Source organism: Homalodisca vitripennis, chromosome X (assembly GCF_021130785.1).
Source record: "Homalodisca vitripennis isolate AUS2020 chromosome X, UT_GWSS_2.1, whole genome shotgun sequence".
NCBI classification, from domain to species: domain Eukaryota; kingdom Metazoa; phylum Arthropoda; class Insecta; order Hemiptera; family Cicadellidae; genus Homalodisca; species Homalodisca vitripennis.
The window spans coordinates 54,839,206-54,864,302 of record NC_060215.1 but is presented as its reverse complement, the minus strand read 5'-3'; the positions used below and the strand labels follow the sequence as shown (position 1 = coordinate 54,864,302).

Here is a 25,097-nt window from a genome sequence, read left to right as displayed (position 1 = left end):
CATCCAGAATGTATAGGAATTCTCTAGGATAGAATGCTACTTCTAACATTAAGAAATATCCATTATTATAGAGATTTTGCCATCAATTATCATAAACTGACTATATAACAGGTCATAATACCTCTGCCTGCAATAACCAACTAATGGTAACTGCCCAGAATCCAGTCGAATAGTAACTGGATATTGCAACTTCAGAAGCATTTGTTGTTTTGAATATTGAATTTTGTTCCAGTTCACCTTCCTTGTATTGCAGCGTCTGGTGTCTGACGCTGTCTCAGATTTTACTCCTAGAATCTGGAGTCATGTTAGTCTAAAGAGATCCAAAGACAATCGACGATGATGATGCTCGAAGCGAACCTTAAATCGTTTCGACATCAGAGACACCTATACATAGGTGAAACGCAGTCTCATAGTCTCAATGCACCAGATGAGACAATGAGACTGCGTTTCACCTTAAAACCCTATTGCGACTGCGTGTAGATTTATTTGACCCATCTACTTTGTTCAATTAGTTAGGTTTTATTTTTTGTTCGTGTTTCAGTGTCGGCAATCAAAGAAGTCTAATTTCACCTGAAGTTTGATTAATTGGTTAATTTAACTTATGAAGCCTTCATTAATTTTCTTTTTTAAATGAGGTTTTCGATTTATTATGCCAGCTTAATCCCACTAAAAACAAAGCTAAGCTAAAGCGTTGACAGTTGCTCCTCATTGTTAATTCTAAAATCATAATTAATGTTGTTGGTCGAACGAAGGCGAATTAATATATCTGATGTGTATTGTTTGTATCATAAAGCTGGTAATACTCAGATCACATAATAAATCAGTATATAAAAAGATAGCAAAGTGTTTAGTTATCAAATAGAATGGCGCTACTCTGTAATCATTCATTTTCACCAATTAGTCGACTGGTGGTTCGGGGAAAAGAGTTTGTTTTTAATTGTCTCTAACATCTGCAACAAATTACTGTCGTATTGTTTAAAGACATTCATTTAACAGTGTGGTGCAAAACTAACAGTGATATGGAAATATTTTTATTGTATTACCAAAACTATTTTAAAAGTGAAGTTATGTCTCGAAATTACGAAGTTTTGAAGAACTATAAACAGCTTTTCAATGACAGAAAACAATAAAAAGCATTTTAAAACGTATTATGGACACGTTATACTTTTTTTAACTCATACACCGTGTGCTCAATGTAAGAATAAGGTGAGATTTCATTTGATACCCATTCACATTTTAATATGTTTTAAAATATTTGGGACGCAACATAAGTCATCATGTCGATTGGCTCAGATCATCAAACAAGTCTTTCCAGAACAGCCACATTATATACAAGAAAATTTTAAAGATTTATTATCTAAGGTAGACGAATCTGAAGAGACCAAAGGGTTTGAATAACAACCTTCCAAATTTCGTGGATAATAAAACAAATCAAGATTGAATTAAGTATATCTTTGTATTTCGTTGAGAATTTTAAAACGTTTTAAAAAAAGTAGAAAGCTAACTAGTAGACCATTATGTTAGGCAGCAGGCACAAATTCTTTCTGCTCATTCAAATCCGTGTCCTTGGATATTGGGTAACGGAGATGGGAAGTCCTGAAGGAGGGAACTTTAGGTTGGCGCTTGGGCACATGCTTTGAAGGCCAAGTGTGATGTGAGAAGGCTGTGGCGGCTACGAAAAATTGAACCACATGAAAGTTGGTAAGTAGAGAGGAGCTAATTACAGTATTCAGAATCGCTGAATATAAAAGATGAAATTCCTTATCTCAGTGTTTTTTTGTTTACATTATAGAATTCGAAGCAAATAAATACCCGATAATAGAAAAGCGTGTAAAGGAACAATTTTTTGTCATAATCATATAAAAGCTGGAAACATATACCGAATATCCCTTGTTTTAATATGGAATGAAAGCTACTTAAACGTTAACTAGGTTAAACGTGTTAGAGCTGAAGTGGTGTGGGATAGCGCAGGACATGGTGAGTAGCCTACCTATCGTGTCATATATAAAGTCAACTTGCTTCCAAGCATCCTCCAGAATTTAGCTATACCTTTGAGTCTGTCCCTATGGTAGTAATTTAACACCGATTCTAGTCTTTGTTGTAATCTTATATATTAATAAAATAATCTTATAATTATTTAATTTAAATGTAGCCACTCTATATCATCTTTATCTGTTTTAAGATTTTTTCAGTTTCTGTATGTATGTATTGCATGTATGCTGAACATTCTCAGCAGGTTGTATATTAGGGAGTACGTTGGTCTCTCATCAGCCTCATTACCATGCCATTTTCTAATAAAAAACTAATTATAAAATTAAATAATTTTCAATATGTATATATATATATATATATATATATATATATTATATATTAAAATTTATAATAACATAGTAATAAATAGATAAACAAGTAAGTAACAATATAATACATAAGAACAGTGTATAAAATGAAAATGTATTACTTGAAATAATTTATATACTAAAACAATATTTATAATAAAAACAGTACACTAATTTATTAAGTTACAATAAGTTTTTTTGAGATATTAACATTTAATTTCTGAGTAAAGATGTAATATCTCAAATAGAAGGGTAATATATACTATCAAAGAAACGCACTGTGATGGACATGATAACTCTTTATTTAGTAAGTGAATTAAACGATCTTATGCGAATATAAGCCTTAATTATGTAACGAAAATTATTTTAGAGCTCGGTTTGTCTGGCCGCAGCCTAAGCTGAGCGTGAACGGCCGAAGCAAGATTACAGTGATGAGTGGGGTGTGAGGGAGGATGGGCGAGGGTGGAGATAACGGACATGTACCCTCACTGCTCAACGGTAGGCCGAGCTCCGTCCCACACAGGGGTAAGGGTGGAAAAATTCAATTTTCTGACAGTGCTGATTTAAGATATCATATTCGTGTTTCCACTATGGTATATATATTAACATGAGAATTTATTTATGCCTAAGAAAATTACCTTTATATTAATTTTTTGTCTCTGAGCAAGGTCTGCAAGCCAAAATAATACATTTTTAAGTAAGTTAGATTCAGTACGTGCTAATAAATAGGAAAATAGGGAGAACATTTTAAACTTTACTTTTATAGAACGTCCAACCATGGTGTAAACACTCCACACTGCAGTCATATTCGGCAATTGAGTAAGTGCATTAAAGAAATAAGTTACGGATTTGTAATAACTAATTTATTAATTATAGTTTTGAAAATTAAAAGTAGGGCTAAAATAATTCTAATCTTGCCCGTATAATGATTAAATACTAAGTGTATAAAGTAGAAGTAAAGTTAATTTCAACTGCATATAGATACGAGTTTGGATTCGCTGCGTAGGAGGTATTTAAATAGTACGTGTTCAAACGCCGGGCGTTGTTTGATTAACTGGTCGAGGTTCATTGGTACAAAGTGAACTTCTTTGAAGATTATTTCTTTAATCATCTGGATCAGAAACGACTCGGTGAAACGTTAAGTCCGTTAATTCAGAGAATTCGTAATGGAGCCCGCTAAACCACATTTATCTCTGTGTGAAGTGTTTCTCGACGAGGATCATGTACAGCTTAATTAGAAGCACAAACGTTTCGTTATCACAATTCAACAAAACCTTGAAGGTTAATTAGCCTTTAATAATGTTTTCTGCTGATTTTGGATACAACAGTTTTGACTTCGAAAAGAAAGCGTTTAGAGTAAGCAACCGGACTAAGTGAATTTGTTCAAAGACATTCAAACGATGATGAATACAAATGTGAACCATGCACAATTTTTATGTCTATAGGTCACTCTGTTTTCGATTTATCTTGCGAACATTGAACAGAAAGACATACAGATATGAAGTATTCCAAGTCTCTCAAGCAATATGCTTCGCTGAAGCTCAGCTAATAAATTGAGAAAACCGGTGTGGCCATCTTAAGTTAAAACTTGCTAGTTGGACGTCATTTCGTCCAAGCCGTAGTGGAAACTTAGTGATCCAGCAGTTATTTAATTGCCTTGATCGGCATTTGAAATGATGTTATTTTGTATTTTTATACACTTAATTCTTTAAGCGTTCTTGGGATGAATACGTCTTGTACTTAGAAAAAGTTACATTTTGCATTTTTAGTCTCTATATTAAGACGTCATAGAGGCCTTGAGGCTATTCAACAAAGTTGAACAGGAGCAGGAAAAAGCGAAGCTCTGCCTGTACGCATGCACGAATATGAATTCACGGAATAGATATTACACTTACTTACAATCGGAATTTATAGCATTGTGAAACTCAAATCATAGTATCGGAATAAGAGGCAGAGAATAAATGTACTCAACGGGAATTTTTCAATGTTAGAAACTCAAGTCGATTTCATGAAACATAGTAATAGCTCATCCAACACAAACATGTCCCGTATGTTTCGTTAATCAAGCTTTGACAAGAGATATAAAAAAGACGAATAACCGATAAAACTATGCGCAGCCATCTTGTCGGTAATAAAAATGTTTCCAATATCAATTCAGATACATTTGGATTGCATTCAAACTAAACTGCACAATTACCAAGTGTACCATTCTACCCCATTGTACGTGGGGTCAATGGTCCCGCATTTGAGCAATGTACACATTTACATTTGGCGCAGTGGACTGAATATTACAATTGTGCTTCAAAACTTAAAACTAACAGGTGTTTGTATATTTAAATAACTAATATGTAATATTTACTATTAAATGACATTTTTGAGTTATTGAAATTAATTGTGAGACATTTGTTAAAATAATAAATTTTTTTTAGAAAAAATGCTTTAGTCAATTTTATATATAAAAATAATGGATATTCCCTTAATATTTTACTTAAATATTCTGAACGGTTTTAAGCTGTTTTTTTAATGTATACATATGTGAAACTTCTAATAAGTATTGCGCTCCATAATAGTTTTAAACTAAATATGTTTATTATCTGCATTGTGAGGCCTTAATATAGAGACAGAATGCAAAATGTAACTTTTCCAGGCAACAAGGCGTATTCGTCCCAAACAAGCTTAAAAATTACTTTATGAGTTACCATTGAAGTATTTTAATTTGAAAACTACTAGTGATTAGTACTACTATTATAACACTTATAAATAGTGTAGTATGTCTGCAATGAATGAAAAATACACGAATTTTAAAGCTTACTTTTCTGTAGTAACACAAACATCACTTAAGCTTGTGGTGACATTGGACCGATTATTTCTCTAATTAAACCTTTCAAAGAAGGAAAATGTACAGAGATTAGACTTAATTTGCTAAAGCGTGGTCGAATATCAATGACTATGACGTTACTAAATCAGTAGTTGAACAATTTGACTATCGAGTTGCGTTGCATGTTGTATCTCTTACTGCGCCACGTGGTCGGATATTCAACTAAGTGACCTACTAACCGGCAGCTACTAAAGTGAAAACGATAAAAATAACCACTACCAAGGAAGCGACCCTGTTGAGATATCGCGCATTGAAATCTGTTTTATTGTTAACAATCTTCTGTAAAATGTTTTACATGAAAGAAATTAAATATACTGTAATATTATTAATAGTTAAATATTATATTTATGTAGATATCGGATCAGGGTTGGTGTTTTATAGTAGTAAGAAATATGAACGAGAGATATACAGCGATAAAAATATTTAATTAATTAAAGATATTTGAGATAATAATTGTGACGATTCTTTAAGAGGAAGGTCCACCTAATTCATCGGGTAAAATAAGACCTTTAGGAAGATATTAGTGATCGATAATTAATTTAATTAGCTCAATATCTCACTTCATTCATTTTCATTCAGCATTAAAGTTTAGGATATTAGTATAATTTAATGCATAGAAAGCCAAGATGTCATAATCTAGTATACATTTGAATAAAATACAACCTATTTGAATTATTTCAAAAGCCTGTAAATCAAGTTATAATTAGTTTTCCTCTCGGCATAAACTGTCACGCTAAGCACCTTTTATAATACACATTCAAATACAACACTGATGAAATATATACATATTTAGTCCAGAAACAGATTCAGCACAGTTTCAGCAGATTCAGATTTATACATTGCAATTCTGTTCTACTCAATGAAATAGTATTATTATTATACAACACTTATCACCAATTTAATTTGAAAGATATGACGAAATTATTAAGACTGTCTGCTTCCTATTACTGAGGTGACAGTTGTAACATTATCACTAACTTAGAGTACTAGATCTAAAATCGCTATCTTAGTTAAAATACATCTTGAGCATTAAGTATTCTTTAAATCGAGATTGTGTTGTTCAGGATTCAAATATTGCAAAATTTTAGTGTAACTTTATAGTAATAATACGATTAAATTTTGTTTACGTTGTAAATTATAGAACCCAAGGTATCAATAGTTCATGGTTACACATAACGTAATCTCAATCATCAAACTTTATTATACAAGTAGGTTATTAGTGTTCTGAAAAATTACGAACTAATCTAATGAAATATAACTTTTTATTTATTTAAAATACAGGAAGAAAATGTTAAAGGACAACTATGGGAGTAACTGTGTAGCGTGCTATAAATACATACATGAAATATCGTGTTGGAAAGTTATGTTTATTCAAATGTAGGAGTTTAAAATAGTTTAACTGTGACTAAAATCAAATATCGATATTACTTTAAAATACCTGAAATTCATTCTGCATATAGCTGCGCCGTCAATAGCAACCGAAGGTGGGTTCTGGTCTTCAGTGCTTGCTTCTGATTGGCTCCAATATGTCACGTGACCTTCCGTAGTTATCACATAGTGCAGGTCGTGGTCACAAGGGCACGAAGACAAGATTGTTGCTTTTGCCACATCAGTTGGCTGAAATATACACACACACACACACATATATATATATATATATATATATATATATATATATATAAATATTCATAAATTTTACGATTAAACTGGTTACGGATAAGAAAAACAGAAAGTAATTTACACAACAATCTACAGGAATATTTTTGTTTCACAGACTTTGAAACAGACTTTGACAACAGGATAAAATTTGCTTTCATGGCCTGGGAAAGGCAATCTTTCTGTAACTGCACTAAGCTTAACTTCCTATCCCGCGCTAGTAGCCTTTACTCGTTCCTCCTCTACAAATTCCAAATAGTAGTAGAGCAAGTAGTATTATTCAATATATATATAATCAGTCAGTAGTCATAATTTGCCTCACTAAAATACATTTATAATAATGTAAATTTAGTAAGAGGTTGAAGACTTGTTGATGAAATTTGAAGTTATTAGCTCTTCTTATTCATGAAATCACCAGTGGAGTAAAGGAGCTTGAACAGTAATACCTTCGAAGTAAAAATGGCTTTGATCTTTATTATTCTTTAGGTCCACAGAGAGATAGTTACTTAACATAAACAGAAGACTTCTCTTGCCTCTTACTTTACATTGGTGCCATAGCTTAATTAACGTTTACTGCACAGTCTTAGTCACTCCTAGCTTCCGACATATCTACACGATATGGGGCCTCTAGGGTTAGGGAACTATGCAAACATACACATTTTCTGTGGCTCAGCTATATTTCCCATGTGCACTTGTCATATCCTCTGTAGAAATTAACATCGTAATTTATTTTATACCGTTTAACGTTATTGTAGAACTTTTGAAGTACTGAAGTCTCAAGTTTAAAACGCTCAATAAATAAGATGGTATTCCTTTTGTTTGAATAATATTTTTAATTTTTTAAGTACATTTTGGCTACAGCTCCTTTAAGACAAAACTTCTGACGAGAAAAAGAATAGTACACCTCGTATTGTTCAATTCTATTGAATCTTATAAATTTTAAGCACATACATTTGGGACCTCTTCTAATGAATCCTAAAGAGGAACTGTTTAAAATAGAGTTATAAAAGTGTTTAGTGTGTTCCTACTCGAAATGCTCATAAGAGTTCAAAGAGCTCATAGAGAGATCAAACGTTACACTACAAATTACTTTATGAAATTAGGCCGTGAACATTAGATTACACTAATATTTGACTAATTATATGGACTTTAAATCGAGATCATTTATATCAAACATATATTATCAGAGCCAAAGAACAAAAGGAACATACTACTACTCATCAGCGATATTCGTAAGTACCATAGAAGTTTAGAAACCATTTTTAATAGTAACAAAACAAAATTAAGAATAAAGATTGAGATGTATGCCAAGTCGCATGTGATTGTTGAGAAAATTATGCTTAAGGTCATTTTTGCTCTGAATAAAATGAAAAGGTCCACTCATGTACTTCATGGTTAACTATGTGTTCCATCTTGAACTTCAACAACTAAAATCAGGTTAATAAACCTTTTCCTTTGGCATACTCCTGCCGTCCTTTAACTTAAACTGATTTCATATTTTTACAGTCACTAAAAAGTCCAATTATAGAAACCATGACAATTCGTTCTATGAAAATACAAATATTTCATCAGTGTTACAAGATTTTACCGATATAAAGGTGATAGTTTTCCATAATTATCTCTCGTTATATACCATAAAAAATGCCTGTAAAGGATGATATCGTCATCCCTTATTACTAACAAGACCTAATATATACTGTACAGGTAGCTTTATTCGTAAATACAGTATAAATGCAGTGATACAATACTTACCTAAATCAAAACATACATAAGAGTTGGTATCGTTTTGCTGATACTCATTTTCAATTTAAAAAAGTAAAAATTCTGTTATGCTGGTATTAAAAATACTAAGATTTTGATGAAAACCAAACATATGCCCTGAGAATCAATGTCAGTTTATAGATTTTTACACTGTATCTTATACTAAACATGATGAACCTATGGACTGATTAGTTACATTTACATAACGAAAACCATTAGTTAAAATTTTACAAGAAAATACTTGAGTTCGGTAATTATAGATAAAAATGTATAATCAACAGGAATAAAAATTAGTTTTGAGTACTGAGTATAAATTGAAGTTAGAAAATTTGCATAAGTAAAATATTAATACGGCATCAAAACATTAATGCAAGTAGTATAGCGTTGTATATAAAACATATCCCAAAGTTATACTCTGTTTCAGAAATGACAAATGGTTTAGATACTAGATGAAAGTTTTTATATTTAACTATATGTAAATGATTGAAACCTTGTATTCGATCTAAAAATGTAGTTTTATACTCAATTACCATTCTTTCATACCAATTAAATAGAGCATACCTCCATAAAAAAAAACAAATATAAAAAATGTTAATATGTTTGTTTTCTTACCTCTAAAGTCCTCTCCATGCCTTCAATGAGCAAGTAACATGAAGAAGAGGAGTTCCACTTGAGAATGGGTTCTTTAGCCAAAACGTAGTGATTGTCGGTGTCCTTCCCGGCCACGGACACGAGCTCCGCCTGCAGGACAGATCAGTATTAGTTACTTGCTTGTAGCCATATTTGGTAGGAAACATTTTGTAAAACTGTTTGAGTTTAAAATTATGAATTCTTTTCAAACTAAAACAAAACAAGGACCTGTGAACTCGACGATAAAAAACAAACGAGGATTATTTCAATGCATGTATCCACATTATAAAACAGTAATTAAACAAATATTTATAATTATAAAATTAATGAACTTGAATCATAATAAATTATTATATTCAATATTTAAAACACAAAATTGCATAAAGTATTGCCAACAAAAGTCTATAGGATATTCAGTATACATTTGGAAAAATGTAAATAACATAACAATTGAATTAGCACTTAAGGTAAAGTGCTGATTCAGAACAGTTTATTATTTTAATAATAAATAATTTTTACAGCAGTTTTTAAATGTGTAATTACCAAATATACACTTACCCTCTATTTTAGTTGTGGTTATAGAGACATCGGGTGAAATAATTAGGTAATTGTAAGGTAAATTACTTTGACTAAGTAAAATTGTAATTCTTGTAGGATCAACAGCATTTTACATATATTTATTTCATTTTATTATCCTTTACTGTCAGAGCTACAATAATAAAACTGCATGATTGTATTCTGCATTTTGTATTGCTAAACGCTAAACACTGCACTTTATTGCCAGTGGCGATGTATAAGTGATGTATGTAATATAACAATTTGTAAATCATTAAACGTACCTTTTGTTTAAAATTAAAACATTAAAATTCCAAGGCGATTTATAAAATAATGCAGGCACTTGGTTATAAGTAAAAGAAGAGAAATAAATATTTTACCATCCAATTTTTATTAGTAATAATCCTAACTTTTATTATTTATTTGTTGGTAGACAAATCTAAGGTTACAACTTTAAAGTTACATCTCTGATACTGCATGAGCAACTCTTGCATGAGTACAATTTTAAAGACGTTACTTTGAAATTCACCTTTAAGCATGTAGTGCATTATAGATTCATTACTAAATTCTAAAAGTCAATCGCTTTCACTTTTCAGCAAAAAGATTCTTTTCCTTCGGTAATTTACTTTGAAATTTGGTTTGTGCCTGTAATAATAAAGTAAGTAATAGATATATATATATATATATATATATATATATTATATATATATATATATGTACATACATATATACACACATTATTATTATATATACATAGTATTGTGTATATATATATATATATATATATATATATATATATATATATATACTGATTTTGAAGAAATAGTTGACACAATTTCAAACTTTTTTAAATAGTTTTTGCAGTCTATGTAAATAAGGAATACATTATTTTGGTAATGTAGATTATTTATACTGATTATTAATATAATTACTACGCCAAATGAGCGTTTGGCCTTTGACAGTGTACAATTAATTACGGTCTATTATCTTCAAAATGGAAATTATTACTAAGGAATCCAGTTCACTGTCAAGCGAGAAAAGTCAGTAAAGATGCAACTTTTATTGCTTATATGAATTTAATTAAAAACGGCTATCAAGTAATAATATTCTGGATGCTCTTTTGAATACTCTCAGGTTAACCCTCCCACTTGAAGTCTCTTAAGAAGAACTTCAAACAAATGTCTAATTAATTTAAAGCCAGTATTTTCATAACTTTCAGTGGTACGGCTTTTCACTTTATTCCGACTTGATAAATACATTTCGTTTTAAAGTGAATAAATCAACGTCATTATTCAAGTACAAAAAAGCAACAAAATTGTTACTGCATGGTAAAGCATAGAAATGTAACTTTGTAAATTGTTTCGTTCCGTTGGATATTTCTTGGATTGAAAATGAATTAAATTAATTAATATATCCACAGAAGTTTATACGCAATAATTTATACCAAATATGGAATGAGTCATAACAACATGTGGGTAACAGAATGGTTTATTGTAACTACGCAACGATGTAAAATCATTTAGACAATACAAACATTTTCTCACACATTCAAATGTATTCATACATTCAAATAAATTCATACATTCCCTCACCTAAAGACCAGGCAGGTTAGGGAAGGTTACATGAATGTAAATTTTACTAGACAATTACAGACTGAGAACTTGTAGTTTATTTTTGCAGAGTGTACACAAACTGGAACTAGTTAAATAATTTTAAGAGTGTATTCTACATAATATAAGAAGACAAAACGTAATAATCATAAATTTGCATTATGAAAGAAAAAAAATTTCTATTTTTTTTAGCTTAATTTGGGAATAGGTCTTCAATTTAGTGCAAGATTATGATTTATTTCCTTGCATACAAAATAATAAGAACCATTAAAAAAATTCCACGTTTGGGAACAATTGCAGTAAATTATAACTTATAATAAAAGTGTATGGTCATATGTTATAACCATTGCATATTCGAGCAATATTTAAAAAAAATAAGGATTAGATGTATCGTTTTTATTTATCCTAAATTTATGGGGGTATGCTGTTTTTGTTCAAGTTATCCATATTTTATTTATAAATTAGTAAATATGAGTTGTTGCAAACAAGTGGTGGTTAAGTGTTAGGTATGGAAGGAAACTTGAGAAAAGTGCCTCTTTAAATGTAAAAATAAGTAATATTATTCGAAAATATATCCCTATTCATACAATAATTTTATTTTCAATAAATTTTTATAGTGTGATGCTCTCATGGTTTTATGATGTTACGATGTCCTTTTAATATTTATTCTTAACAGGACATCGTAACAGCCATTTGAGTTCTCCATTTTCCTTACAAACCAATATTTTCTAGAATAATTTCTAAGAATAAGTCTTTTACTGTTTCCTTGAATATAAGAAAAAATCTCCGAATCTATCTGTATTCGGAAGGATATCCTTGATTAAATCTACAATAATTCTATTTCATTATTCAAATTACTATGAAGAGTAAATGGGAACAAATAAGAATTATATAATGTCACATGTCGAGGCACCATCACATCTTAAGTTACGTTGTGTCGCATAAGTTTAATCCTCTCATGATAATTTAAGGGAAAAAATGTTCGTTATTATTTGTACATACAGTTGCAAGAACTATTTACATAAAACCTATATGACCGAACTAGCAAACATTGTTAAAATGTTTTATATGGATCCTTGTAAGATCGTGTCCCTGGGACGTCATTTATACAGTTTTGCTGTATTGAAGGATGTGGAAAGAATATACAGAATTAATATAATACCAGTTTATATAAAATACGCAGAACTCCAGAGGCTGATAGCGCATTATACAACCAAGTAGAAAAAGATTACTTTTTTATGTGACATATTTTTAATTTTGAGCTTGTTTATGAATGAAAAGGTCAGATAGAAGCTAAGATATAAGTCATCCATTTAAAATTAGAATATGTCTTCTAAACCTGCAAAGACTAAAGGTAAAATGGCAATAAATATTGCTTTTTAAATTATTAGATTTTAATCATTGACTATTATTAAATTATTCATGATTTTCGTTAATAAAATATTATATAGTTGAAGGTATATTCAGTGCTCTTTGAGTTCTTTTTTAATAATAATAAAATAACATACGATCTCATTTAATATTTTGGAAAAGTTTGTAATCATCTACCATTCAAGGTAGACAAACGAAGTGTACCTCTACATGAAGTCTCGATTGTTTTCACATCGAGTAAGGAAATAATTATAACAAAACTTATATCCATGAATATTAAATTGACTATCCTTTTTCTGAAAAAGTTAAAACTATAAATTGAATTAGCATATGATTAGAACTTAATTACGTAAATATTCTGCCAATGATTGTTAATCGTCTCAATTGTTGATACTGATATTTAATATTGACGTGATAATTGTTTAAGTATATTATTAACTTTTGAACCTAATACGTGGACAAATATTTAAGTAATAGTTATAACTCACCGTATATAAAATTTACTACGTATGTTTACAATGTCCTATGTCCATTATGGCATGGCTTAGAACCCATGCTGTATCTGAAGCTGAAATGTTCAATGATTATAGATCTATTAAACTTTGAGTTTATATTCATAAATTGGTACTAAAATGACAGTTCATAACAAATTTGGTTTAAACACCATAAGAACCAATGTTAATCGAGTTGAGTTGTTGCAAAGTAAAACGAAAAGTGTTCACAAGAGAGCTCTTCACTCTCAGAGAAAATACTTTGCAAACCAACTTGCATTGGAGCGTTTGCAGAAAGAAAGTTAAGGAAGTGCTGCCAATGAAAGTACTCAGTGCTTTAGTTTATTACCGTGTAAAATAGAGAACTCATTCTAACACGAATATCGGATGATGGTAAAAATTCAAATATTGCTTCAATATTGCATAAGTATGTTACTAGAATTAGATGTAAGAACGACTAAAACTAGAGAGGAGATGCTACCGCCAGATGGTAATTAGCGCTAAAAAATAGATATTATCGGTTGAAGTTAAGAAAATTTTACTTACATTGAACAGTGATTTAAAAGACATTATAACTATTTTTTCTTCTGTGAAGAATTATTTTACATTATTATTATAAAATGTAAAATATGTTTTAGAATATATTTCTGGAACTATTATACACCACAATCACACATACTGTACTATCAAAAAAGGGATAGAGTAACTTCGGTGTTTCCCAATCGATGGTCTGATTCTATAGGAGCCCTCTATTGGATTAAGGCCATGTCACACTGCCGTGGCGTCGCGTCCGTCCATCCATAGTATGAACGTCCGCGTATGCCGCGACGGTCTTGAATCCCGTCAAACTACCAGACACGCGTCTGCGTCCGCGGCCAACGCCACGTCTTTCTAGGAGTTGCTTATGCATTTCAACTACTTTGAATTTGTTTAGTTATACACTGATAGTGGAATTAATAGTTTGTTATAGCTCTACAAAATTAATTTATTGTTCTGGAGCGTATTCATTAATAATTATTATTATCAAAATTATATTTTCGTTATTGCATGCAATACTATTTCTATTATGACCTTAGTAATTAGGGCATTCAATACTTTGATATACCTTTTTAAAACTATTGGTTTTTATATATAAGATGCACTTGAAAGGATTATTTTGTAATTTTTGTGTTGGTGTTTTCAGTTTTGTAATAAGTCTTTATGTTTTTAAAATAAGGCCTATTTAATTTTGTTATAGATCAAACATAATATGAAAAATAACAAATAAAATGATTGCATATAAACATGACACCAGAGTATTCAGTAACCCTAGAACTGGCGGTCATTTCATCCTGGAGTGTCGGGTTGTTTTAGAGCTTTGCGCAAGGGTTTTTTAAACAAATTATTAAAAATATAAAATAAAAGGATTACAAGAGCGCGCGGTGCCCCGGTGAGGGGGTTGGGGAGGTGCTTTATGCGCATGCGCGAGCGAGCCTTCGTAGCATCGCCGACGTCGGCCAAGGATCGCTCCAGCCGCATAGCGCAGCAGACGGTGGCCGACGCGACGAACGTTGCGCCACGTCGGTTATGTCAGTGTGACTTATCCTATTTGACAACATGGTCAGCGATTATTTTAAAAATCCATCCGCAGATGGACGGACGCGACGCCACGGCAGTGTGACATGGCCTTTAATTAGGCATCCTGTTGAAGTAATGCGGTAAGCTGTCTCGAGAAGAAATGGTGCCTGGGCAGGTGGGATTTTTAGTGGGTGCGAGTCCCCCACACACCAGCGAATTTTGCTGACGGTGCATTAGCATTTCCCCATCGATAAAAATCTACTACTATTAAAACTACTACAAGTAATACTACTACTACTACTATTAATACTACTAATACTACTACTACTACTATTACTACTACTAATACTACTACTAATACTATTACTACAACTTCTTTGGAACGTTGGACGGACCTCGTAGTAGGGAAGTGACGGCAGGTGCTGCCCAAGGCTCGATTCTTGGCCCAGACCTGTGGAATATCATGTACGACGGGGTTCTTCGTATGGAGATGCCGCACGACACCTTCCTCGTTGGTTATGCAGATGACATTGCCGTAGTCATAACCGCGAGAGAGTTGGATGAGGCGCAGAGATTGCTAAGTCTAGATCTGAGGCGAATACTCTGATGGATGGGTGAGCATGGACTGTCTTTGGCCACCGAGAAGACAGAGATCGTGCTTCTCACCAGGAGGAGGATATATCCCGTCGTGCAGCTAAACACTAACACTAAACACGGAGCTCATCGATACCAAACGCTGCGTCAACTATCTAGGAGTGAAGAATGGATTCCCGTATGACATTCTGGGACCAGATCACCTGTGCGGCCGAGAAAGCTGAAAGGATTGTGGCCAATCTGAGTAGGCTCATGACCAACGTCGGTGGACCCGCGGAGGCTAAGCGCCGAGTCCTCATGTCAGTGGCGAACTCGGTTATCCTCTGCGGTTGCGAGATATGGGCGGATGCCTTGCGGCAGAAGCGCTACAGGAGGTTGGTCGTGGCGGTGCAGAGGAGAGGAGCTCTCCGGATTTCATCTGCCTATCGTACCGTTTCGGAGCCGGCCGTCCTTGTGATTGCGGGGGTAATTCCCATCGATCTTCTTGCTCTTGAGCGGAAGCGTGTCTACGATGGGAATGGCACTGTCAGCCGTGCTGCTGCCCGTTCGCACACAATGGATGAGTGGCAAACTCGATGGGAGACGGAGAGTCGAGGACGTTGGTCTTTTAGGCTCATAGGTGATCTGAGGGGATGGACCGAAAAAGAGCATGGAGAGGTAGACTTCTACCTTACCCAGCTTCTCACTGGGCACGGTTGTTTCGGCTTCTACATTAACAGAATGGGGAAGATCCCGAGTCCGGAATGCCAGTACGGGGATTCGGATTCGGACGATGCCCTGCACACCTTCTTCAAATGTAGAAGGTGGGAAACGGAGAGAAGGGAGCTGGAGGCAGCTATCGGGCGTGTTTCGCCGGAGACCCTTATAGAAGAGATGTTGTCCAGTCCCGAATCGTGGAGCGCTGTCGCTGCGTTCTGCAAGAGGGTGAATACATAAGAGTCTATAAAGCACCAGAATAGCTAATGTCGGTGGATTTTAGAATGAAATAATGCCCATTGTGCGGACGATGGCACCCTCTTGAAGTAGTTGCAGAGATGCGTTCCCGAGAGGGTTTCCAATGTCTGGACCGGTAGGTTTTTAGTGGGTGAGAGTCCCACACACCAGGGCGAACATCTGTCCCTGACGGTGCATAATGCATTTTCCTATCGTAAAAAAAACCAACTACAACTACTACAACAACAATAACAACAACAACTACTACTACTACACCATTAATATGTATAACAAAATTAAATATATTAAATTAACAGGTGCCTTTAATACCTGCAACGTAATGACGTCACTGTCAGATAAGATTGCAGGCACAACGAAAGCACCTTCCCCTAACGTCATCTCGATGTCTTGGCTGTATATGGCAGTCTGGTTATCCAGCACTTTAACCCGTACTCGCACTGCTCGCTCTGAGCTAACCGCTTCCACCTACAAGCATCATGAGATTTATTACTTGAAATAGTAATAAATTTTAAGTAATCTGATTATTTTTCAAGTTAAGTATAACCAGTTTTCAACAAATTCTATATAACGTTTACTTAACAGCATTTGTTATCACAAGAAAATACGCTGCTTTTAATTTAGAACTGTTTTTTGTACTCGTATATTAGTTGCAAAATGTCTAACCATGTTACAATCGTTCTCTTAAGGTTCTCTTGGAAGCCACAAAAACTTAAGGATTCTTATAATAATTTATTCCTTTACAAAAGCCAAATGACGCCTTCAACAACGCTCGATTTTAAGTTTCGAAATTGTTTGATTTTGAATAGGTGATATTGACCTCTGAGATGTGTATTTTGTATATCAATTCAGAAATAAATGGATAATTGATTGATTTAACTTCTTCGCAATATATTCACAGATCCAAAATATGATCATGATAAAAAACGAAAGAGTTACATGTAAATCTCTTAATCACTGTATTAAATCCTTTTCCGATTATCATTATACATAACAAAATCTATTCCTCGATGCTGTCGTATGAAACATTTAAGTTTGACGTAAAATTCTCATTAAAATCCTACTTTTGTTTTTTTTTTTGTTATTAAATATTATTCATACTATATTTTGTCGTATACATAATGTTTTATATACTAGTAACAGTTTTTGGTCATGAAATATATCGCATTTATATTTTACGTAATTCGGAACTATATTTAAGTAATTTAAATATAATTTTAGTAGGTTATTCACTATTTGTTTTAGTTCTCGATGTTATTCGTTGAGGTTCAAAGCGTAATCCCAATATTGTTATATTCAAAATTTGTTTTTTGCCTGTTGTGGAGTGATTAAAGATAACATACTTTCTTTAGACCTTTAAGTAAAACTAGGTATGATTTGAAATTATTCAAGCAACTTTAGATCGCTTATTATGAGGTTAACAAATTGACTATTATGTATTCTTGTAATTATTCAAAACTATAAGTATGTTTTATATCACTCTTAGAAACCGTGATCTATTCCATATTAGTCACCCCATTTAAATGAGCACCCATTAACGTGAATACAGTCTAATTACTACTCACGATTCATTGAAAATTAGAATAGTTGAAATTGATTGCTCAGAACTAACTATAAAATTCTCCAAAGGTTATTTTTTACATACAGTCTCGTTTCTATCAATAAAAAACTTTATTTTAAAATCGTATGGTTAAAAACATATTGTAAAATAAAACTTGTTTATAATAGCTCATAATATTATTGTATGTTCGTACAAATAATATTTCTAGACAAATATTAAAAAAGGGGTTGTAGGAAGCCGTCATTAAACTGTATAAAATTTTTATATCTTCTTATGAACAAAAAAGGGATATATGGATTCCGTCCCTAAATGTTCATAAGCAGATCTAGACTGGACATAAATTACTAATACTAAGGTAACTGGTTCTTAAAATAATTTACTTTTTTACAATAAATGAGATCGTGGATATTACCTTCCCAACAAAAGGTAAGCCGGGCTTGTATCTACGCCGCATTTCCGGTGCAAAGCGAAGCTCTACAAAGTGCTCTTCGGCAATGACGAGATCTGGAGTGAGCGGATCCCTGCTCCCTCGAGACAACGAGACGTTGAGACTGTACGAGAACACAGAATCTTCGACCTCCACTCCTAGCGTCCAAGAACCGGGGGTAGCAGATTGGGACAATGGGACGGAGAACTTTTGTACACCTGCGAAACAAAAAATATACATGTCGTCATACTAGGATTATATAAACCATTAGAAATTTCTAGCCTCCATTAGGTGTTCGACATATCTGGTCATATTGTTAATGAATTAAAAGATTAATACTATATCGACTGCATTCAAACAAACAAGTATAAGATCTATTCCTTAAAATAATTATAATCTCTCACCAATTACAACCCACTTTCGGCACTGGATTCTGTTTTTTTTTTCATGCGGTGGTACTTTAGTCAAATTCTAGAAACATGTCAATGTTGTGAAATTCGTACTCGTATAATAGCAATAAGAAATTTTTAACACATAAGCCTTATAGAATTTTTAATCGAACTTGGAAATGTGTAGACAAATGTTTATAAAGAAGCGTTTTGTGCATCCCCGTCTGGTAATTATGACCCTATTCACGTATGTCCTACCTCTGAACCACAAGACATACATACAACGTGAAATTTGGCGCGTTAACTCTCGATAACTCATAATAAAGCATACCTATGTAACCTTCAGTGTAAAAATGCAACACAATGACAGCATAACACTCAGTATCAACAACGCAGTAAACAGTTCAGTATTTCAGGTTTTGATGAGTTTATTTGAAGATTGATGATATTGACATTTTAGGCAAAAAGGTTAAGATAAAAAACGACTGTAGGTACTAAATCTGGAATTAGATTTTTCATAAAATTAACATTTTCGTTGACAAATTAGTGACGTGTCTTTACGCCATTAAAGCGGTAACACTCAGACGCAATTGGATTGTAATTCATGAAATTAAAGCAATGTTTTGTGGTCTACTAAAAACATATAACGGTCAATAAGTCACTCTATCTACTATATAACAATATCGATATGTTTGTTGTCAACTTATTTTGTGTAAACGGATTTTCACGTCGAGTTACACGTTTTGTGTAACGTCAATGCCTGAAGGAGATTATAATTTCACAATTCTATCTCCTCATGATAGTACTAGGATATTAAAATACGAAGAGACATGGTACCTGCTTATGGATGTAAGCGCCACTACTGAATCATTTGAAGTTTAATTACAGTATTCGTGATCTTTAAATGATTAAAACTACGCTAAAGCTCTACCAAGAAACGTATGTTCAACCCAAAATAGATATTATTTTACAAATGAGATTTTTAATAAAATTATATGAGTACTATATAAAATTATGGAAACTTAAATTTAAAAACTTTTGCATTTTTTAAAACTTATGGTTTATTTTTAAGATATTTTAAACAGAAGTATCTAAATATCAAATTTTAAATATCCAAAATGCTTTTAAATGATTGGTTTTCAATTTAATATGTGAAAAAACGTGTTTTCTTGTATTTTCATTATTGTAATAAGTATTTATAACAAAATAATAAGTACAAGATTTAAAAAGAATCTGCGTAATTAGATGGAAAATTTGTCTGCTCTAAACGGTAATCATGTAAATGAAACTTACGTCATGAGAATCACTACCAGTTAAAAAGCTTAAACAAAGGAAAAACCAGCGAAGTACTCATAATTTAACTCGTTAAAAACTAATTTAAAGAAGGAGCGCTACCATAACTTTTGATTGCAAATCAGATTTCTTTAACTTCCATCTCACAGAAATGATATTCAAAGTCAGTTTGCAACAGATGTGGTTAGTTTTCCAAAATTAACGTCACTCAGTTTCTTGGAAAAAAAACGTCACACTTATTTCAATAAATTACGTAACCTCATAGCTGAAGATGCTGATACAACCAGTTAAAAGATATTTAGGTTTAAAACAGTATAAAATTAATAAATAAACGAAGTAAATTTAGTTATTCACGTTGGCATTACCACTTAAAACACAAACAACTAGAAGTGGTCTGTAAAAATACTCATAAACATGTAATTTGTTTCTCGAAATGCATTACTCAGTACAGTGTTTATTATTCTCAACTTTACTATCATATTTTATTTTGTCCTTACACTATCATAGTTTGTAGCATGGTCATATTGTTTCATAATATAAATTTTATGTACCTAGCTCTACATCCAAGTTGAAATATTTTATTTACGATAAAAAAATAAGTTTGAAAAAAATGTCCACTGCTCATTATTCTTGGAATTATGATAAACTATGAATACGAAATATTGAGAAATTTACACATTCAGAATATTAATGCAACGTTTTATAAAACATGATCTTATTTAAATCTAAATAGTATTTTGATCTAGAAATCCAAAAGGATTATATTTAGTCTAGTATCGATTTTGTTTAAGACTTTGACAAAAACAATGTAAAATGGAGTGAATAAGATTGACTTGAATGGCAGTCCTGAGGGAATGAGCTCCCGTAAGGGGAGATGTCTATGTTTTAAGTGCTTGAAAAGTGATTATATTTCTAATATGTTCTTATTTATATGTGAATATGTTTAAAAATTACATAATACAAAGTCTTTGGAAAGTTTTTTAAATATTAATTGTATAGTTAAAATTAACCCCTTATTGCCCAGTTGACCACGCGCAGCATCGCTACATTAAATGTGTATCATCAATATTTATATTTGCATCCGTAATATACAAAAAATAAAAGAAGTTAACATTGTATAAATAATCTTACATTATTTATAATAGACTAATGTACTTTGCGAAAGATTTACGATAATGTAAACACTCTTTAACAGAACCGTATTTTTGTTGTATTATTTGACACTTCTAGTATTTTAATTTTTTTAAACAGATGTTCATATTTAGTTTAATTTAGTCAATGATTGCAGTTTTTGGCACGAGTGCTATAAACTCTTCAATTATTTCTTAAAGCATACCCAATACTTATGGGCCGGTCAATTTTAGTGAATTTGTTAGATTCTTAGCAGCAATATAGTACAATCTAACAGGGTTAATTGTAAGACAGGGCCTTATGGCCCTAAATTCGCCTTTTTGTATATATGATACAAATACAAATAAAGTATCAAAACCTTTATATCACAGTCATATAACGTTAATTTGTAATTGGTTTAGCCTGAAAGATTTGCGAATTTTTAATAATTTTTTATGGGTTTAATATGTGCACAAGATAGAACGTAAATAGTAAGCAAAATCCTCAACTACACTTAGTGGCCTGAAGAAATAGTCGTAATTAAATATTCAGTGCCTACAGACAGAAGTAAAGTAATTATTTTTTGTTTTGGAATAAAGAGATTTGAGATATGTGGTATAAATCTATGGTACAGAAGTACTTGTCAGTAATGTACTTATTAGGATATTGGTTTTGCTATAATTGACAATGAATATAAAAATATGGATATTTTCGTCCCCCGTCTTGATGAAAACCAGAGCCCAAAATAAAGCAATACATTGATAAAACACGGACGTCTGAATTAAAGCAAATAATCTGAGGGTAAGTGATTTTAAACAAGTAAGATTTGTTACCGCTTATATGTTTGCATAAATTATGTATTCAGACAATAAAAACATATGTGCAGCGTCTTACAAACCAAAGAATCAAACAAGAAATGATAAAAACGTACATCAGAAATCATTGAACTCAATAATGGGTAGTCCCTAATCACTATGTAAAATATGTATACAGTTATTTCTTTATATCTTACTAGCACCTGCAGTCTTTCAGTTTTATAACTTGCATTACCAGGTCAATTATCCAGCATTGAAACACAAAATCCCTTTATATATTTGAAGCTTAGAAACCGTACTTGTGTAGTTATCTAAAAGGGCATTCTAAGGTTATTTATGAATAAATTACTAATATTTTAAAACTCTGGATTAATATGAAATAGAGAATTGAGATACCTTGATCTAAGGATATTTCTTCCCAGACTGCAACTTTGGTCCCTTGCGGATCTGCCATGAACACCTTTCCTCTGGCATCTGTTGTAAGTCCAAGATCGTGATCCACGGCCAGAATCCAAAACTCGACTGCAAGCATTAGGAGACTCAAGATAACAAAAAATATAGCGCGTTCTGATGAAGTTCTAAACAATAATCACCATATCAATAACAAAGAAATGAGTTGGTCAGTTCCTAAATGAGTCTTGTCCACTTTCCAAAACTTTCGATAAAAAAAAAAAAACGTTTAAAATTAATTCTACGATACAATTTTTCTTGAATTATTTACTAAAATATTTTTATGCATGATCTGAACATTTTATATAAATTTTCAGTGGCCTACATATATATATATATATATATATATATATATATATATATATATATATATATATATATATATATATATATATATATATATAAAGCAGTTATAGCGAATTGTATATTGGGCAAGATTCGTTTTGGAACGTCACTTTGGACAAGACTCGTTTTGAAACAGCTGGCTATGGACAAGACTTACTATGGAAACAAATACTATTAAATACAGGAAAATAAAAATAGTAAACAAATCTAAAGTTTTTTGTAATTTAGATTTCATACTAGGTAGAACTGATTAATAATTGTGTGATTGTGATACTAATATTATATCTACCACCATGAAATATCCTATAAAAAATAATTATACATTATCATATTACTTTTTATTTGGCAGTTCTTTAAGGCAATTGATCTTTTTGAAAACCTTTTCAAAAGATTTCATTATTAAGTAAGTTTTACTCTATATATTACTGGAACAGATTCCGCTAAAACTTATACCTTCGAAAACATATTGTAGATCAAATATATAATACTACTAAATACTAAAATTGTATAAAACTTAAAAAAACTAAATTTACGGGAATGTTTTCTTATATTACCGGTACTAGCATTATTGTAAGGATTCATTATTGTAAAATTTATTCATTAAATGGCGTAGCCCTGCAAAAGTGGCATCACTGGAAACTCATTGAGTGGTAAGATGTCTTAAGTTATCCCTATATCTGTGTAAGAAACTCCTACTTCAACTTCTCCTTTTTGCTGCATTAGGTCCAAAAATTCTTAATATCTAAGAAGTCCTAACGGAATCTTTTACTGAACGGGGAATAGCATCCCTTAGGAGCGACTATCATCACTGTATCCACCAAGTCCTCCAATATGAGTGTATTTGAAAAAGCATTTCCTTCACTATGTTTCAGAAAATTTCTTAAATCTGCAAAGGCTATGGTAAAACCCCTGTATGTACTTTTTTCTCATTGAGGAATTCTTGGAAGTCATAGCCTCAAAAAACACGAAAAAACGCATTTTCATCTGTTTCCAAACAACTCGGCAGGTCATTAAACGTTAAAAAAGATAACTTTTCCTGCAGGACTTTCAATTACATTACACAATGGAAAACGTACTACCGGTTGTATTAAATGCCTATCCATAACAGCGGAAGCATACAGCTCCTTTTTGCTGAGTTTATGAGTTCAGAAGGATATCTTAAAGACTGTCTGGACATAAGGCATTTCAAGGGCTTTATGAACAGCTGATTCGAATGTCCATCCTATATTATGACACATGTTATTTGTTTATTTCTTCCGTCGTACCTACACTCTACCCTTAATTATAAATTTCAAATAGAAATACTTTCAGTTACTAAACGTATAGCTTTAAGACGAAAACTAGATTGATATCCTTATTTTAACCAATTAGCTATCTTCTACTGGAAGCCATTTCCTTAATTTCCACAAATTATTTTTATGATTCTAAAATAGTATGATTTAATACTTATAAAAATATCAGCCATATGGAAGTAGACATATGAAATATTTCCCGAGTAAATAATGACTTTGTAGTCTCTAACGCTTCTGTTATTATTATATATGACTCAGATATAGGATCCTTTCAAAATGTTTTATAAAGTAAAAGAATTTTGTCATTAATTTTGTAAAAATTGTGTAAAACAATTCAAGATAAATGAAGTTTAAAATTCTTCAGAATATTTTGAGAAGCAATTAATTTTATGTATAGCTTAAATTTTGAAGTTTGCAAGACATGATTTAATTAGCTTTAAAAAAATATTATATAACATATAATTACAAAGAACCATGAGTAAAGGTCTTTAGTTTATATTAGTCAGTAAAAGTTTTAGATTATTTTTATTTCAGAGCAGATTTTGGTTTATATAGTTTAAGTATGTGAGTGTAAATTTTTCCTGTGAAATACTCTTTTACAAAATTTTGAAAGAGATTTCAAGCTTGAGATGAAAAATTTTGTTCTTTCATTTTTTGACAAACATAAAACTCCTACTAATAAATTAATTGGGTTAGTAGCACAAAATGTATTAATTCAATTTACTTTAGCTGTGTAAAACCTCAGGACCGGAAATATTTTGCTCGATTGCTCCATATCTTGCGGTCTAAACTATTTTGAGACATATGATTTAGAGATGAAATGTCCCGAGAACTCCTGAAATCTGTTGTATTGTTTTGAATAAGTTCTGAGATTAGTACCCCATTCCGCTTTGCTACATAATTTTGTAGTTATTGTATGCCTTGGATGAGTACCATTATAGGTAAACAAATCCCAAGCCATTCGTGAAGTCTATTAACATTATTGTGAATAATCTCCTTCATTGAGGTGCAATGTTCACTAT

The 25,097-nt window shown here is 31.9% G+C and overlaps 1 protein-coding gene across 1 annotated transcript in view; it reads right to left on the bottom strand.

Moving 5' to 3' along the window:
* The window catches only part of LOC124368998 (C3 and PZP-like alpha-2-macroglobulin domain-containing protein 8), a 393,079-nt gene that overhangs the window by 110,419 nt on the left and 257,563 nt on the right, over positions 1–25,097 (bottom strand). The window contains exons 6-10 of the mRNA XM_046826596.1: positions 22,385–22,510; positions 18,367–18,599; positions 16,706–16,861; positions 9,247–9,375; positions 6,656–6,834 (exon numbers count right to left, since the gene is read on the bottom strand). Of these exons, the coding sequence (XP_046682552.1) occupies positions 6,656–6,834; positions 9,247–9,375; positions 16,706–16,861; positions 18,367–18,599; positions 22,385–22,510 (823 nt within the window). The remainder of the gene's footprint in view (positions 1–6,655; positions 6,835–9,246; positions 9,376–16,705; positions 16,862–18,366; positions 18,600–22,384; positions 22,511–25,097) is intronic.